This window comes from Serinus canaria, chromosome 2, assembly GCF_022539315.1.
Source record: "Serinus canaria isolate serCan28SL12 chromosome 2, serCan2020, whole genome shotgun sequence".
NCBI classification, from domain to species: domain Eukaryota; kingdom Metazoa; phylum Chordata; class Aves; order Passeriformes; family Fringillidae; genus Serinus; species Serinus canaria.
This window is the reverse complement of record NC_066315.1, coordinates 39,654,313-39,666,593: the sequence shown is the minus strand read 5'-3', so window position 1 is coordinate 39,666,593 and position 12,281 is coordinate 39,654,313. Positions and strand designations below refer to the sequence as shown.

The following is a 12,281-nucleotide window of genomic DNA, read 5'->3' as shown; positions in this document are numbered from 1 at the left end:
CTTGATAAATGACATTTGTAGCCCTTCCTTTGTCTACTGATGTAGTCACTGTGGTCAGGAAGGACTTAACCTTGTTGAAGCCATGTGGACCATCTCTAATCACCTCCCTCCCCTACATGAGCCTTAGCATAGCTTCTAGGAGGATCTGTTCCATGACCTTCCCAGGCACAGAAGTAAAATAATTGCTGATGCAAATATTGTGTCATCAGCCATGGCTATATTTTTTGCATCTATGGATGGTAAATATGATGGAGATGATTTAGCCTTAAAATATATAAACTATAGTTGTGCTTCAAGGCCTGTTTTTATTTAAATTAGCAAGAATATTGAAATAACCAGATTAGAGAAGAAGTGCTAATGAACATACAAAGTATTACAGCTGTCTATTCCATTCCAATTCTGCCATGAAATTGTTTAGCATCCTTCAGTTGTTCCCAGATCAGCTGCAGTGAGGTGCTATTTGTATAAGTCTGTAGTAGTGAATATACTTGATGTATGCTTCTGTAATCGCCACAGGGTGGAGGAAGGAACCTAGGCAGTTTCCAGGACAGACTTTGAAAGAATTATGTGTGTGAGCAGCACAAAGCATGGCATAGTTTTAGTCTTTAAGCAAATTAATACAACCTGGTACACAGGTTGGGTATTATCTGTAAATTCAGATCCTGTCATTTTTGAAGTTCTCAAAGAACAACTGCCTGTTTTCTTGCTGCTCATGACATAAAAGAAAACAATTTGAAAGCTGCAGAATTGTTGTGAGAAGTCTTTATGCAAAATTCAATCTCTCTTCTTTAAATATCACAGTAAACTGAAGACACACACGCACACCCATCCACAAAACACTCAGCTATAAATATTTAGCAACTGTTGTTTCATAGTAAATATTTTTACCTCATGATCTAAATATTTAAATAAATTCATTATGAAATTGCTTGTGCTAAACCCCCTCAGATTCTTAGTAATGATGTAGTTTTAAAAGAATGGTGGTTTAATAGAGCAATTGTCCTTGAGTGATGAAAATAAATATTCCAAATATGATTTTAAAATTATAATTGTACTTTATATCAACTACTGCCACTGAGGGGCACTCTTGTCTCAACAACCTTTCCTTATCTTTAGTTCATTCTAAATATGGAGAAGTCTAAATGTACTTTCAAGTATAAGCTCAAAATTGCCCTTGAAAAGCATTTATATTTCTGTCAAAGATTTTCAGGAGTTCAGGAAAATTGGAAGAACAGAAACTTATTTGGATAATTTCTACAGCAATTAGTTCAAAACTATTGCAGTATTTAAACAAACACTTGCTTTATTTAGTCCTACAGCTAGTACAAGTGTAGTACCTAATGAATTTTTGGAGAGAGATGAAGAACTTTTATCTATTGTTTCTGAATTTTATTAAGCCTTCCTTTTTCATGACCTTAATGAAATTAAGGTGAATTTACTTTCTCTCTGCTGATAGTTAATATGTACTTTATAGATGCATGCTGTGGTTTTGTTCCTAACTCATACAGTCCATGTATGCCAAAGACTGGAGCATTTGTGATCTTACTGGTTATGTCTCACAACAGTTGAGGATAAATGTATTGTACATTTAGTACATTTCAAGTGCTCTTGGTGAAAGTTTGTCCTGATTTTGTTTGGGATAGAGTTGATTCTCTTTCTTGTAACTGGCACAGTGCTGTGAGTTTAGAGTAACAGTAATGTCAATAACACACTGAGGTTTTAGTTGTTGCTGAGGAGTTTATACTCTAAATCAAGGACTTTTCAGTGTTCTGTGCTCTTCCGTGAGGAGCTGCACAATGAGCTGGGGGCAGGGAGTACATCCAGAATGGCTGACTTGAGCTAGACCAAGGGATATTCTATACCATGGAATGCCATCCCCAGTACATAAACTGGGGCAAGTTGGCCAGGAGTTGCCAATGGCTGCTCATGGACTGGCTGGGCATCCTTCAGCAGGTAGTAAGCAACTGCACTGAGCATCATTTGTTTTTCTTGAGTTTTATTCTGCCCCACATTCTTTTAATTACAATTTCTATTAATATTATAATAGTATAATACTGAAATATTATAATATTTTATTTTGTTTTTACATTGACCCATGAGTTTTATTTCCTTTTTTTGCAATTCTCCTTCCCAGTGGGGAAGGTGAAAAATTGAGTCTGTGTTGTTGGCTGGGGCTAAACCATGACAAAGTTACAACAAAATGTCAGTTGAATGTGAAGCATGTGCTAAAATGCTGAGAAATCTGAATTGGATTTATCCTGTCAGCTTTTTAAAAAGAGAAGGTCTGCTCTAAGATCTACTGAAAGCTGAACTTCTGAGTTTACAAGCTGCACACTCATCCTAAATAGAAAATTCAGTTTTCTGGAGTCTTCCAAATCTGAAAACTGACCCAAACTTGCTCTAACTAGAGTAGTGGACTACCTGTGAAACAGTGTCATGTGACTGTGTAAGTAGGATATGGCTGAAATTATTTTGCTTTATAAAAGAATCTTATAATAATGCTCTATTTTCTTTTCCTCAATCAGTTCTTCTGGAAATAGTAACTCTTGTTATGAGAATCTGCAGGCTGGCAGTATAACAAAGACAGATCACTCATCTGTAACTAATGTTCTTAAAAAATATTGTCTTTAGAGAGGTGCCTTAGTTTCAGATTATTGGGGTGTATTTTGATTAAAAAAAATAGTGAAGTGATCAATATACTGGAGAAAGACCTTTTAGAGATTCAGACTTTAATTCTGCCATAGCCAATGAACTGCTTTAAGAAAATTCTTGTACTCACAGATAGGCATTTTGTTCCTTGTATATGAGAATGGGACCACTCACATTCCAAGTCCCTTGAAGATCTCTTACACAGTTTCTGCTTTTATGTTGGTTGAAAAGGATAGGAGTGCATAGAGTGGGAGACACTCCCACCTTGCTGTCAGAGTGGAAAACAATAAAGCTGCTAAAGAATTATGCTTATTTGTCCCAAATTCATGGAGAAGTGTTCTACAGGTGGCCCTTGTAGAACAATTCCAGCAGAACTTGGTAGGCAGGGACCTATGGTAGAAGAAAACAAGAATTCATACAAAGAAATCTGCTGCCCTGGATGCAAGATTAAATTTGAGGGACCTCTTCTAGGGATGGTCTCTGAATATCATGTGTATAGGTCTTACTGGAAAAGAAACACTTGAGATAATACCTCACACTCTGGTGAGACCTTACCTGAGGTACTGTGTCCAGCTCTTGGGTCCTCAGCACAAGAAGGACATGGAGCTGTTGGAGTCAATCCAGTGGAAGGTTATGAAGAGGATTGTGGTGGTTTTGCATGGGAGATCTGAAACTGGCGAACCAAAACCACTACACAGATAGAGGAGTGGAATGAGGGAAGGTTGAAAAAGCTCTGGGGAGACCCTTGTGCAGCTTTCTGAACATAAAGGGGACCAAAAAAGAGCTGGAGAAGGACTTTTCTGCCTGTAGTGGCAGAACAAGGGGATATGGCTTCAAACTCAAAGAGAGTAGATCAAGTTAGATGGGTCTCTGAGCAGCCTGGTGTAGTCAAAGGTGTCCTAACCCATGGCAGGGAGCTTGGAACTTTATAATCTTAACATCCCTTCCTACCCAAGCCATTCTACAATAATATTCTGAAGAATTTTTGAATATTTATAGTCACACTGTGTTTTCTTTTTCTTAAGTAATGTGTGTGGTTAGATACTTTCTTTATTCAGATCTTTCTTTATTGTTTTGTTTTTAAACTTGCACAAGACAGAAATGAAAGTTCTCAGCCCAGGAGGTGCTTCATTCTAATGTGAAAATTGTACAACTCTTTTGTATTTCCCAGGACATCTTTTACACATGTCAATTAAACTTAAATTATCCTAGTCTTTTTCAGCTCTTTAAAGTTGTGTGTTGTTGCAAATGTAAACAGACATTTACAATCTGATCCTAGCTGGGCTGTTTCTGACTATGGAGAACTTTAAGTATGTTGTTGTTTTGTAGTCTCTAGAACTGCCCACCTTACTCATTTTCTGTTTAATTTTTGACATAAATTCCATAGGAAGAGGTCCATAACTACCATCTCTCATGCTGGTACAGCATTTAATCATAATTGGTTGAACTACCAGTGTTATGAAAACATAAATATTAAATCATGCCAACCTGCAATTTTGTAAGACATCTCAGTCTAAATTGATAGAAAAGTATTACCAAAACTGTACATCTGTGGTCAGACTGAAACTCTGATGTATTGTTTCAGACACATACAAAAAAATGTGGAATTTTAGGTGCAGCCTGGTTGAAAGTTGTTTTGTTACAGGGTTTTAGAGATTCATTGAACCAATATTATCTGTGACTTTCCTTTTAATCTGTCCAGCCTTTTTATATAAGACATTGAGAAGTTACAGTTCTAAATTGAAAATGTGTATCTGCTTTTATTGCAGCTATATTTTACTGCAGCTGTATTTTGGTTCTAGCCCAGTGTATTTCTGTCTAGAGCTCCATAGCTGCATCTGTTTGTAGGACAAAATAGACTCTGTAGATCATCACTTTTCCTCAGTGTCCTTTAGCTGCAGTATGGTTTAGACCTTGATGGTGAGAAGGCTGTGTGGAATCACTTGGACACCTTTCAGAGCTGATATCAAGGAGAATTCTGAAGGGTACCCTACTCTGCTTTAGGAAGCATGTTCTGTTTAATGTTTAGTTCACATGATAAAATAGTTGAAAAGATCTGTATGGATCTGAATCTAGGATAAGCAAGAGAATGCTTGTTTTGAGGCAACTCACCTGTTGGATAAACTTCTAATCATAGCAGGCAGCTATGGAGTGTCAGAATGGTTAATTGAATGTGACTTGAAAAGTTCAAAGAGTTGCTGGAAGAAAGCTCCCTGTTAGTTTTGAATAATTCAGAATAATTCAGAATAATTGCTTGAGTGCCTTGTATAAAACACCTGTTGACTCTGGATTCTGTTCCATGTCCAGAGAAGCAGTGGCCATGAGATAAGGTGGAGATAACCAGTGTCTGTTATATGTTAGTCACTGCTCAGATTCACTTGAATCAGTCAGTGTTATTTTTTTAGCAGATTACATGGCTCATTTAACTAATATTCATAATCAGAATTGCTACCCTTCACACTAAGGTTCAAGGAAGTCCTTGCAGTACTTTATTGTAGTATTTTATTTTAAACTTATTTTCAAACTTATTTTCATAACAGGCTGAGTACAATCTTCTACATTTTATATTCACATTGTAAATCAGACACTCTGGAAATTGTTGGTGGATTAATACCATGATCACATCTGTCCACAAATATCAGTTCTAGATGTGGATCAGTGCTTAGGTTCCTAGAGCAGAAGTTACAAGCTTCACAAAACCAGCACTAGATTGTTTACAAAGCATTAATAAAAGCACACAGAAAAAAGGATGATAGAATAGCTAAAAGTTTTGTTTGGGAATGAGGAGAAGTTAATTCTATTGATGGGTAAAAGTAGAATAAGTATGTACTGTTGTTGATTAAATTGCAAATTATCTTGATTTTAACATATGTTTTTATAGAAAATGAAGTTATAATTTTATACTCCAAATTTCTGTACCTCAGTCAGTTGCTCACAAACCTGCCTGATTGCAATTGCAAACTTGCTGAAGAGAAGCAAAGGGTTTTTCTCTCATCCTGAACCTTTCAGGGTAGAAGAAGAAATTGCTCAGTGGGTACAGTGAAAATCTGATGTGAGCAGGTCTGAAATTCATATATGGGGTGAATTTGATACTCTGTTAATTTTTTTTTTTGTTCTGCTTTTCATCTTTTGCATTTGATTTTAGGAGAAATTAATGGCATTTTCAAATAGGGTTCAGATATAAATTATGGCAAAAAACCTGCAGATATGGAATCAGTGTTGTTAAGTTGTATCTGGATAATTTTTGTTTTGTTTACATAGCAGAAGAAAATTTAGGTAAGAATTTTGGGAAATGAAACAGCAAATGAAAATCCAGATTCTCTTAATAAAAAGAGTAATTAAAAAAACATTACAGGTATCGAAAATGCTCATTGGAAGAGACTGCTAAGATTTATAAAGTTTCTGCAATTTGGCTATCATGAAAGCTGCAGAGACCATAACGTAGGAGGTTAAGATACTAGCTAAGTCAGCCTAGTCCTATTTTCATAGTTCTGTTTTTCCTTCATGCCCTCTTCCACAGATTTTTAATCTTTTTTGAAACCACCTTGCTTCATTATCTCTTATTCTGCCACTCTAAACATAGTGTAAACAAGTGAAAAAAGTGAAGGAGGGTGATCAGAATCTAAAGGATTATGACTACATCATATTGTTTTAATTTTCCTTCCTGTTTGAGGATTGTCTTGTATAGTTGCTTGACTATTTTTTTAAGTAATTTTAAAAAAATTAAAAAACCCTAATTAATAGGGGTCACCTTCCTGTTTGGTCATATCTTCATTTAATGATACATGAGACAGGCCTGTCACAGTTCTCAGAAGTTATTTCATTTGTTTGTTAGTCATTGTAGCAACTTTTGTCATCACATACCAAATAATCATGGAGCATTAAAAGTTTTAGACCAATTTATTTATTTATTAAGACACATGCTTAAATAAATTAAAAGAAGCAATGTCACTAGTTTGATGCAGTTCAACAGATTGCAGTTCATTTTCATTTGAATCTCTATTATAGGCTTGAAAAAGCTAAGAAAAAAATCTTATGCTTAATGTAAAGCAGATTGTCCTGTGCTTTACATTCCTTAGCTCTGGCAGCACCATTTGTATGTAGGAGTTTCTTGCTGGTGTCAACAAAGTTTAGCCAAATTTGGAAAAAGTAATTGCCAGTGAAAGGGTTTTATCCCTGCATTTCTGAGGACCTGAGCTTAAAATGAAGAGAGTATATTTACTCCATCTGGCTGATTTTTCCCTTGCTTTCTTTTCTCCAGGTAATCACTCATGTTGTATTAAAATAAACTACTATTTCCAGAACTGAGATGTTCAGCTGCCTTCTTTCCTTTACTAAATCTCTCAATAGGAACTCAATTTATGAATTATTGTAATGTCTCGACACTCTTCCTTCATCAAATATTATTTGAAGAATTCTAAAGGAAGGAATTTGGAATGATGCAGCCCAGTTAATACAGGGAAGTATCAACACTGCAAAAACCTCTGGTCCTTCGGGGATTAATATTTCTTGTAGTGAACTGCCTGAGGACTGCCTTAACTCAAGGGAAAAGGGAGGCTTCTTGGTTATCCTGTTAATTTAACATTCTTTCTACTTACATTTTCCAAGCACTGCAGAGCTAGTCCTTCTTTGGACATTTTGTTCAAAGAAAAATGATCTGTGGCTTGAGCGTCTAGATTTGGCTTTCTTATCAAAGGCCCTTTCTGAATTCAAGAACTGCTCCTTTTCAGACCCTGAAGGCTTGCACTGAGCAAGAGCCAACAGAAACTAATTTTTCTTACCTGTATTTCTTCTCATCTCCAGCTTCTTTTGATGGGTAGTAACATTTTGAAATAAAATTTTTATGAACTGTGTCAGAGTGAAAGCAATTGGAATAGGCATGCTATGGGCTCTGTCCAAGTAGAACAGAAGTTCTTAGAATATTTGAAACATTGTGATTTGTTACTTGCAGCACAAATCTTCTTCTGAAGTAGCATTGCAATACAAAAATTATTAACAGGATTTATGAAGTACAGTAATGTTTTCTGCTCTTTGTGCTTGGACTTAATGAAGTGTGATGTATCTTAACTGCATTGTTGTGTGGAGGCTGCAGTAGAATATTGAATTGGAAAAAACAAACTTGAACTGTTCGCATGGAACTTTGATTAAAAATATCATCTCTAAAGACTGTGTGTGATGTTTTGTGAAAGACTACCTGATAATTAAACAAGGCACTAATATTAACATAATTACATGGTCGTCTGTATCTACAGCTTTTTTCATAAGCTAAGGCTAAGAGTCACCATTATTTCTTACCAAATTTCATTTCTGAACATGAACTATCAAGTTATTAGAGCCCCCCCCACCATGCTCCTTTGAAATTAAATTTCTTGGAAGGTCCACCCTTCCCAACTGTCATAATTTTAAGGAAAGAAAACTAATTGCCATAGATTTAGATTATTAGAGATGGCATCACTGCTTATTGTACATACCATTGTCATACAGTATATTGAAATATATTAATAGAATAAAATGAAGAGAGTATATTTACTGAAACTGGTCATATAGTTTAGATTGAAACCATCAGAAGTGTGCTTATGGTATTTTTAATGCAGACAGGCCAAATTCAAGTGTAAGTTGCTGATGAATGTGGAGAGAAAAAGATAATATGGTCCAGTTCTGTGAAATGTTAATGATATAAAATCCGAAATCTCCCTTCCACCCTCCCTCAGCTTTTCAGCTGTTGTGACTGAGCACTGATTGTCATCAATCAGTGGAGGTGGCAGCTATTGAGATGTGAATCTTTTTGTCCCTTTTTTTTATTATTGTAGCTGACCTTGGCCTTGCAAAGCAAAGGCAAGAAAACTGCAAACTTGCATAAGCAGTGGTATCCTATAATATAGGATATCCTATAGGTATTTATATATATATATAAGTATTTTAAAAATATAGAAATATATAAAAATATATAAATATATAAATATAAATATAAATATAATATATAAGTCTATCTATCTATCTATCTAGGTGTATATATGTATTACCTATATGTAATCCTATTATCCTGTAATAAATAGGTGATCCTATACTCATGGTAAGTACTCCTGCATGTAACTTTTAGTCCAGGGACTTCCCTCATCATGGTTACTCTTAGAGCAGACAGGGAAGTTGCAATGGAGAAGGGAACAAGGTGCAAATCACAAGCTCCTCTGCAAGAGTTGGTTGCCTCCCTATTTTGATGTTGTTCTTCACACATGGTGGTTACCGTGGGTTAAGTTGGTGCAAAAATGAATGAGCTGCAGTAGTGCAGTAACTTATTTGTCTATATATAGAATATCCTTATAGATAAGGAAATGTGTGTTTAAATTATAAAAAGGTGTATGTAAACAGTGTCAATTGCCACCACCACATGTGAAGGCCTTACACCTGTGACAATGTTTGGCCTTCAGGCTGTGATAACAAATTAAAAGGTCCAAACCATGAGGGGAGCTGCTGGTTGTTCCTCTGAATTAAGAGTGAGTCAAGAACTCAGGGATTTGGCAATTGAACATAATTCATTTTGCCATTTTTGAAATTGTTGCTTGTGAATTCCTAGTACCAGAATGATAATGACTGACATTCCCTAGAAATCCCTAAATCATAAAATGGCCTCAAGAGTGAGGCCTTTTAATATGTTAAATATTCAAGTCACATACCTTGGAAGACCAATGCTTGTAGTTCTTAGTGAGCAAAGGTAAGAGGATTGCAAGGGTGCCTTAACTGGTTATCCAAATATTCCTGAAGCATTGCACAATCTCTGAGTGACATTGGATCTGTGAGTGATAGCTGGGGTATACAGAGTGTAGTCAGAGTTTGGTGTAACTAGTTATGTGCCATCTGTTTTTCAGCTTCTCTGAAATAATCAGTTTGTTTTGTTCACTTACAGCTGGGAAGAGAAGCTGTTGATGAGAATTTATTCTGCTCTTTTAAACACCAGTTTAAAAATAGAGGCGTCAGAGGTGTCAAAACCATGCTGCCATGGCCCTCGGGCACACTGAATTGTAATTTTTCTTATCCCATCTACATTTATTTCTTCTTTTTCCTCTCTTAGATGCCTATTTTGTTTTCACTAATATCTTTTGGGTTTTTAATATTTTGTAGGAAATTTTTATTTGAGAGTAGTGTTCTGTAGATTAAAATACTTTTTAAAATATTATTTTTGCTTATACTATATTTATTATTATTCTCATACCCTGTGTTTGTACGTGGAAGTTCATATCAGAGCTAGAACTTTGGCAGGTCTTTTTCTACCTCTTTATCCAGTTATTTGGATGCAGGATTGAGGATAAAATGTCCCTTACATGTTGCAGTTTCTCAAGTAAGTGGTCTTTTGGGACATTACTTGTCAGTTCTACTCCAGAGGCAAAATCATGGAAGCAGTGATCCTTGTCTGTCTGCAGTCAGAAAAGAGAACAAGGATACAGTACAGATGTCTTTGTATTTAAAGTATATGCTTGAGTAATATTTAAAATGACAGGCTAAGATATTAGTCTTTCCAAAGTCATAATAATTTAAGAATGCTGAAAAGGCTTTGCAAACAGCACCATGCACTGGAGGCCCCCTTCAAGGTGCTTGGTTAGTTCTGGGTGTGACAGTGGGCTTTTTGAAATGGAAGCCTGCTCACATGGAATAAGATGAACTGACAGAATATTTTAGCACAAGTCTTGAAGGAGAAAACAGACCCTACGCACTTAAGCAGTGCTTGGACTAGACTTTTTAGTGGGGCTTTTTTGTGTAAGTTAAATAGATGTTAAAAGCTATTAAAAAATAAAAAATTAGGATTGCCTACTTACCAATGCACAAACCCCCCCCAACCCAAAAAGAGATGAGAAAGATTGTTTTCATCTTAGAATGGCAGAAATAGCTTTCTTCTGAATTGACAGGTAATAGTTTTGAGTAGTTTGAGATGCAACCCATCCTTCTGTGAGCAGACAATATAATGCAGAAACAAAACAATAAATATCAAAAATAGCATTTGATGCTTATTGTTTAAATTTGACTAAGCAATGTTTTGCAGAATGGTTCAGATTAAAATGCATCACTGTATGTACCAAACATGTTTGTATTTGGGCTTGGCTGAATCAATGTGCTAATGCAATTTTTTGAATCTTGTGTCATCATAAAATAACTGCAGATACTGTTTTTTGTTTAGAGAGGGGCTTATACAATTATGCGTTGTAATTGTGATGGTTTTTAATTTTACTTCATACTAGGTTGCATTCTACTACCACACTAATTAAATTCCTTTTAATTGGTTATCTCCCTGAACTAAAAATTCCAGCAATGTGTGTGTTTAGAATACCAAATGTATTAAATGGATGTGTTTACACTTAATACTTTAAAAGTTGAGGAAAAGACTGCTTTAGGGAATTGGTAATGAATCCTGAAGTCTTTTCCCAGCTCATAAGTCACTAGAAACAATCTGCTTCAAGTTGGTGGTGACAGTCTTTATTATTGTGCTGTCTCAAAGGCCTTCCCGGACGAGACACAGCAATTGTCCATGGTTATGGAGAATGATGTTTCCTTTCAATTATACCTTCCATTTATTTGTTTCAAAGAAAGGATTGTGATTTAGGAAGAGAGGATATATTGCTGGCAGATCAAGAGATGTATATAATTGTATATATATGGAGACTATTTAGATGAACTCTTGGAAATTAAGTTAATTTTGAGGTTTGATGGAATAGAGTGTCCCATCATAATTGCTTGAGAACTTGACTCATCTTTAAAAGCTGTTGAGAAGCTATGATTAGATCCCTCAGGTGTCATTAAGAAGTGGGTAAGAAAGTTCTACCTTAGTTGGTTAGCTAATTTGATCTTTCTGAAACCAAATTGTTTTCAAATGTTAGGAAACTGATGCACAGAACAATGTTGTTTATTTAGCTTTTTGTGCCAGTGTTGGGGAGTTTTCTTGCTGTGGTGTTATGAGGAAACTCCCATTTCAGTGGTAATTGGACATATTGTTTTACTCCCTCATCTTCTCTGATGTGGAGGAGAAAATATTCCTTTATCTTAATTTCTGTTTATGGACTATACACTGGGTCTGTGTACTGTGTTATGTTAACCAGATTTCTTTTCTAGTACCAGTCACTGCATTTGTTTATAACCATATCTTGTGAGAGCATTGCATAAATCAATAGTCTGGTATGATTTCTCGTGTGGAGACCTGCAGTAGCTGCATTGCTTATTATGGTGACATAATATTTTCACTTAATTAAAGCATTTTTGTTTTGGGAAAGGTAATTTAAGATGAGGGAGTGTGCTGTATTTTCATAAATACTTTATTTTTAGCCTTTATGATCTATATTGTCAAACTGATTACGAGATTTCCCAGCAGTACTTTATTTCTCCAAAAATAGAATCTGAAACATTTCACCAATTTCAAGCAAGTTTGAGAGTTTAGCTTTTTTCAATGTTTGTGAAAATTTGGTGATGGATCAAGTAGCGAAACAATTCTGTTTTGGCGAGAAAAGTTTTTAAACTCAGCTGAAACTTTCCAAATTTCCAAAATCAGCTGCAGTATATGCTGTTGTGTGACAGGAGTTTGGTGTGTTTAGATCACAGAATCACAGAATTTCTAGGTTGGAAGGGACCTTTAAGATCATTGAGTCCAA

At 35.5% G+C, this 12,281-nt stretch overlaps 1 protein-coding gene across 1 annotated transcript in view; it reads left to right on the top strand.

Moving 5' to 3' along the window:
* Positions 1–12,281, top strand: part of NEK10 (NIMA related kinase 10) — an 80,978-nt gene that overhangs the window by 21,018 nt on the left and 47,679 nt on the right. The window contains 3 exon segments of the mRNA XM_050971003.1: positions 5,467–5,471; positions 8,460–8,515; positions 8,706–8,722. Coding sequence (XP_050826960.1) covers positions 5,467–5,471; positions 8,460–8,515; positions 8,706–8,722 — 78 coding nt within the window.